The sequence below is a fragment of the Brachyistius frenatus genome, unplaced genomic scaffold (assembly GCF_029030835.1).
Source record: "Brachyistius frenatus isolate BFR_SWC_R1_liver_20210118 unplaced genomic scaffold, ASM2903083v1 Contig_320, whole genome shotgun sequence".
In the NCBI taxonomy this organism is placed as follows: Eukaryota; Metazoa; Chordata; class Actinopteri; family Embiotocidae; genus Brachyistius; species Brachyistius frenatus.
Window position 1 is genome coordinate 220,001 of NW_027210919.1, and position 6,865 is coordinate 226,865.

General features: G+C 42.2%; 1 protein-coding gene across 1 annotated transcript; it reads right to left on the bottom strand.

Annotated features, from left to right (window-relative positions):
* Nucleotides 1-754: 754 nt before the first annotated feature.
* Nucleotides 755-5,899, bottom strand: gje1a (gap junction protein epsilon 1a). The gene is made up of 4 exons (XM_069723207.1): nt 5,852-5,899; nt 4,263-4,445; nt 3,116-3,313; nt 755-2,127 (listed from the first exon to the last, which is right to left on the bottom strand). The coding sequence occupies exons 1-4, from the start codon at nt 5,879-5,881 to the stop codon at nt 1,930-1,932; spliced, it is 609 nt and encodes a 202-aa protein (XP_069579308.1). The 5' UTR covers nt 5,882-5,899; the 3' UTR covers nt 755-1,929.
* Nucleotides 5,900-6,865: the final 966 nt, after the last annotated feature.

Here is a 6,865-nt window from a genome sequence, read left to right on the forward strand (position 1 = left end):
AAACTTCATAACAAAAGTTGGATGGATGTCTGATTAAAAAAACATTACAAAACATGAGAGGTAATCTTTTTGAAAATACATCGACAGTGACACCAAAGTTAAAAAGTACAGAAAGTATTAAAACTTCAAGCTAAGAAATGGTGATATAAAGGAGGAGGTGGGGGTGGGGTGGGGGTGGGAGGGGGCATTAGCGGATACCCTTGATAAGTTCCACAGTAAATGAGAGCAAAATTCACAATCAGACATCGGACAAAAGCTCAACTGCTGTTTCGAATATATTGGGACTTGTTGAGCACTTGAATAAAGGGGCTTGAATCTCTGAAACATTCACGTTTCTGATCTGAGTTTGTCCACGTCTGTTGAGAACTATCCTAAACAGTGATATTTCAGAACTAGCCGAGACCTCATCAGCCTCACCGGAGATGTTGGGACACGTGAGAAGTGGCAGTTCAATACCTGTTTGATGAAACAATGACAATGCCTTCCTCCAACGATTCATCAATGTCAACCAATTTGTTAGTAAAAACCGAATCACAAAAATTTTACATTTCTTCTTACTGGCAATTTATTTATTTTTTAAGTCAAAACCATTGCAACTTGTGTTACTGTTAACTATTTTAAATAGTTTCATTCCAACTCTTTTGTATATCCAAATTTAAAAAATACTTTTAAGTCAAAAATGCTTCAGATACATTTCTAAAGTTAAAAAAAAATCTAAACTTGTTTTGTTCTTTTCTTTTTGTAGCTCATTACTTCAAACCCATGTTATACCAAGCTTGTTTCTTTGAGGAGATCTTTACCTTTAAAGATTAAAACAGTACCAATGCAGCCATTTTAGTCACGGCATTTTAGCCGAGATAATTTCCTGGAGGTGAACTCATTTGAAGAAGTTGGTGATCAAGTTTTTTTCTAAGAAGCACCAATCTTATTAAGAAGGCAGACAACTCCGTCACAAATGTTGATGGAAGTAAAGGTCGGAACGGGCTGGAAGCAATATATCAGACACATACTTGAAGCAATAACTGTCACACATGCAAGTATCAGTAGGCAGTGGCAGTGCCATTCACTTGCCCGTGGGTAAGGCTACTGGATCACAGTTCCTTACGAATGACAGAAGTGCTATCTGTGGCCAGCTCTACGGTCTGCTTGTCAGATTTGATCAGCACCTTGAAGACAAGCTAGACTGTAGCGTTGAAAGAAAACTCCGACAGGCTAAATAATTTGCATGGATTGTTTTTACCACTGGTTCGCTCCATTGTTGGTGCTCCATTAGTGAACAAAGTCCAGAGAAGATGCACCAAAAGTTGGCGCGATGAACCTTGATGCATTTAGTGCTCATAAGACAAGTATGTGTGCAGCTAATGCTTCCAGGGTGTTTCCAAGATCTGAGATACAACAACAAGAACAGGATAATGGACCCTCAAGCCAGGCTTAGGCTTTCCTCGGGTGTTGTCCGTCACATCTTCTAATAGCACCATAAATTTGACGCCTGTCGTTCAGTCATCTCGTGTGAAAAAAAAAACAGAAAACCAGAAATCGTTCTATCCCATCCCTCAACGGTTCAGTAGGAGGTACATAATCTCCGGCCATAACGTCCATACAAGACCTTTGGACACAGCCAGTACAGACCCACTGATACCTGAAATACGACCAGGGATGATCACTCTATAGCTAAGGGCCAAAAAAAACAAAAACACCTAGAGAATATTTCAGACTTGCCAGCTCTGACATTGTTGCACATTCTCAAATTTCTCGGCGCAGCTCACTCACGATGGACCACAGGTGAGGTTTGGCTCGTATGTTAGCTTCCTGTTTTATAAAAGTCCAGCGGTAGCTTACGAAGAGCCTGATTAAAAACGGGAAGAAATAGTGTCGTATATTTTCACCCTTAGTCATTTCGTGTGTGCACGTGTGCTCGTGTGGTTTGTGTCATTGGTTGTTGAGATAACCGAGCCGCCGGCAGAGAATCTCAAATATTTCAGCAACACAGAGAAGAATGGTGATCACCGTGAAGGTGTACATGGCACTGAGGAAGATGGTCTTTTCAAAATGTTCGGGCACCATGCACTTAGTCACATTAAAGGCCTTTTCCAAAGCACTGGCATCACACTTGTACAGCGGGTGAACCTGAGGGGAGGAAAGACAAACACAAGGCAGTGTTACTTTCATGGTTGTCTGAACTTCTGAGCACTGACTGTACAATCCTTACAATTCTCTCTAATGACAGGTACTACCAAGTACTTGCTGGCTGTACCTACTCGGTACGCCTAACAAGGTGTACCCAGCATGTACTGGCCAGGACCAACTGCACAAAAGTACTTCTCACTGGTATTGTAATTTAAGGCACTTCTGCATTGGCTTATGTCCATTTGAATTTTTTACAGTCTTGAAATCTTGCTTGGTGTGGGTGGGAAACCATCCTTCTGGCAGAACGGCCATGCCAAAGGTCCGGTCGAGGCCATTTTCCACCAAAATTTTCTTGCGCCAAGCAGCACTCATCAATCAAACCCTTTGGTTCATCACTTGCTCCTTAACCTTTGTTTTAAACATTGCTAATAAGAACTACGAGTTTAATGGTGACTTCATTAGAAGTCCAACATTTTTACCAGTTGCATTGGGACTTTGTCCCACGTTTGTGTCTCTCAGTACGGTTATCTCACATATTTGTGGAAAGTTTGGACATCGAGTGAGGAAGAACTTCATCAACTTTAATGTGGAACAGGGTCATCATGGCAGCTGCACTGATTGCGGTTTCTGAAGGTTAATATTTGGAGGATCTTGTGGACCATATGAATCTGCAATTGAGCTGCTGCTTCATTGCGTTAATTCCCAGTTACTCAGAGATGGTTCCGGTTTACCCCAATGGGGAGGAAGTCCTTGGCAACTCTGAACATGCTGGAAAGATCACGTCTCTTGACTGACCTGGGAGAGCTTCAAAACCCTCAGGAGGAACATAAGGGACGTCATGGTGAAAAAGTTAGAAGGGGTACCCTATACGCCCTTTTGTCACTATGACAATAACTATGAGAGGCGACTGGAAGATTGATGGGTGGCTGCATCACTGTGACCCGGACAAGCACACAACAGAGTATGAAAGAATAAGAAATTGATGGACCTGAAAGCCGAAGAGGTGGCTCTGCAGCCAGAAGGCGATGACCTCCAGAATGATGCGTAGGAGAACAGAAATGATGTAGAAGACGGTGTAGATGGGTCGTTCGAGGATTTCCTCCTGGTCAATGTTCTTACAGGCGGCATATAGGTGGAACACCGCCCCGGGAACCAGCACTGTTACCAACTGTAACGCCCAGAAGACCTGGAGAGGATAGAAATAAGGGAAGTCGGAAAAGCTCATGGGTATAAAATTTGGTACCAAATGACAAGACATTTTTTATACTATTTTAGTACAAAAGCAGTTCACTCAATGCCATTAGCTAACTTTAGTTAGTCAATTTATATGAATCGCTGATAGTTTCATATCTTGTTGTCAGAGAACTAATTCATTCATTTGTATTTTTTTTTGTTAACATTCAGTTAATGTTGGTCGTGACAAGACGAGGAGAACAGAAGTTATTTGGAACCCGTTTTTATCATACTTTCCTTAAACACGTTCAGATTTTGTGAGCACACTTTACCTCATGTCCACCTGAGTATATACACAATGTGATTTTATCAGTACACTTAAACAATTTTAGTATATTTTCATCCTGCCCAAGCGGCAACCAGCAGCGACGTCACCCGTCGGTTTGTGAACGTTATGAATCCTCCAGTTCAGATTCTGTCCGTCACCATCTTTGCTAGTTTGGAGAGGTTTGGAGCAGGAAGTGACCATATTTGGACGAGCTGGGGGAGGAGCCAGAGGTGGATCTGAATGATCTGATTGGAAACCTGAAGATACTACGTCCCGCCCACCGATAGCTGTAACCTGACTGCACCACAGGCCTGTCAATCAAACAGACACGCCCCCAAAAACAGGTCTTCTTGAATCTTCTTTTCTAATGAATGAGGGATTATTTTCAGATGGACCTCCAGAAAACTAATAAGAAGGAGTGACTTTAGCTAACAACACCGAGATAACTGATGGACACATTTTATTCACTTTGGATTTCATGAGAGAAGTTGAATGGGAGTCTATGGAGCTGGAGGCTTTTTGGAGCCGACCTCTAGTGGCACTCGCTGGTATTGCAGCTGAAGACACTTCTGGATCGGAACCATTTTACAGACCTGAAGCTACGAACACTTTTATAAACAGTCTGTGGTCCTACCTGAGGCGTTATGGGTCTGAACTGGTTGTAGCAGTACAGGTTGAGTTCTCGGCGGTCGGGGTCGCAGCTGAAGTGCAGTGCCTCATTCCCGTAGACGGCGAAGCCAAGAACGCCCAGGAAGAACATCCGCACTGAGCCGAAGAACAAGGTGTGGAACTGGCCAATCACCGTCGGAGGCCTGAGCTGCAACACACACACACACAAATGCACATGTAAGCAAGCATGAATGGCACAATTATATAACACATGCACAAATATGATGAGTACAGATTCACATTTTCATGGCACAGAAGTGCAACACACAAATGTGCATTGACACACACACACACACACACACACACACACACATAGAGTCAGAGACAAAGAGAAAAGAGCTTTTGTCAGCCAGATGAATGCAGCTGCAACACGGAGGCCCTGAGCTCCGAAGGCTAAAACAAAACCCATTCACCGGAAACATTTCCCATCTCCTCTCTGTACCTGCTCTCCTCTGACACCGACGACATGTCACCAAAACCCTCACAAAGCAAACTGTCTTTTCTTTCCTTACAAATATGTCACTCACCGGCATGGAGATGGATTCAAACAAACAAACAAAAAAAAATCTAAGAGTGAAAACAGGAAACAGATCGATGTCTTTTCATTTTAAAAACCTGGAGAGGGAAAATTGTCCCGCGTCGCCCCGCTGTAGCTGTCAACTGCTGAGAAGGTAGAAGGAGGCCGGCTCCGGCGAAAGTGACAATACAAGGCCTTTGTGGTGTACTTACGCATCCTTCGTAGAAGTTTTTGATGTAGTTTAAAGACATGGTTTGCGTGTCGACGTCCCCCGTTTAGTTCCAGGGCCGCTCTGGGTCCTCATGGCCGGCTCCCTGCTGGCACCAATTACAGGCCGCCAACATCACGGCTACAAAGTCTGCAACTGACCTCTCTGCCTCCTGCTCTCTCTGCCCTGAAAGCCCGTGTCAATGCATATTTTTTCTGCCTTTTATCCCTCCATCAATTGACTCGCTCCAGTAGAAAAAAACAACAACAGGGACAGAGGGGGCCAACAATGGCCCGGGGGGGCATGTGGTCTCTGCATTATAATCCCTATATAGAACTATGTCAGCGAAAAAAAAACACCCTCCTGCAGCGCACAATGCAGCGAGATGGCAAACAGGCAACAAAAATACAATGCACCCGTTTGGTAAAGGACCAGCTTTTATTCTGACACTTTGTCATCTTAAGATTTGGAGCTTTATTTTGAAAGAAAACCCAAAACTATTCTTCTCGGTGTTGAATATTAAAATAAAACTTTAAATATGATTTTAAACAAAATAATTATCACTTTAAAACTCAAAATCTTCCTGTTTTTTGTTTCTGTTTCGTGGAGTTGGTTTGGACACATGACTGAAAAAAAAATCACCATGACAACAATAAAAAAATAAAAAGAGTCAAAAACAAGATGATAACACACTACACTGCAAACAACTTGTGGAAGAGCCTTCACGGAGTCGCCGCTGTCCCAAAGACAGCTGAAAATACAGAAAGAAAAGCCGATCAAACGCGTCACTCCAAAAAAACAAAGTGAAATAAAATGGAAGTCCACACACCAACCGTAATCCTGGCGGCGTGTTGTTCATTCCCCCCTCTTTTTTCCACTCACGGATCCCAAACTCATGCCAGTTGCGGGACCGTGCGGGTCAGAGAGCAGAGTCAAGCCACACAGAATGGATTTAGAGCACTTCCGGTCACGGCTTTCAAAATAAACAAGGGACTGGACTAACAGAGAGGCAAATAGAAGATTAAAACAGCTGAGCATTAGACAGAAATATGAATAAAATAATACTAACTGATTAATGGTGATAAAGTAGGAAAGACAATCTCAGTAGCCTTTAATATCAACCAGTGTTGACTCAAATAAAACACGTTACTCGGCCAAAACTTGCCAAGATGGATGAACATTTTTAACCTGAATAAAAACTTTTAAAAGAAAAAACATTTATTTTTGACAAACTTTGAAGATGATGAGAGTTAAATTTCTTTGATCACAACACAGGAACTATCGTTACGAAAAATAAGCTTTACTACTAATTTACTCCTGAAAAAAATAAGTTCTATAAAGAAAAATTCAGATGACACAACTCGGAGTACAAAGAACAAATCAAATCAACAGTAAATAAATAAATGAACTAGAAAAAAAATCTGCAACATAACTCGTGTGATGTTTGATAGACAGTCAGCCGCTAACCTCTGCTGGCTCGTGGCGGCTGTTCTGGTTGTCAGACACCATGAAACCGCTTTTTATTACATTTCGGGAGATCAATCTTGAAGAGTTGACTAATTAGTATATCTCCAGTAAACGGTGATTAATTTCTACTAATGTTACCAGGTCAATATTTGTCCTACAACCTGGTATCACAGCAAAACGTGAAATAGCCACGCTTTGGGCTGTCTAGGCGTGAAAGTTACACGTTTTCCTGTAGTTGACTAAAATAAAACCCACTGCAGGCTTTTTTCCGTGATACCTTGTTGAAATAAAAACATCAGGTAACAACGGATGAAACTGAATTTGGTTTGTTTGTTGTTATTTCCTCGTTTTGAGGTCTTCGGTTTCCTTCTATAAA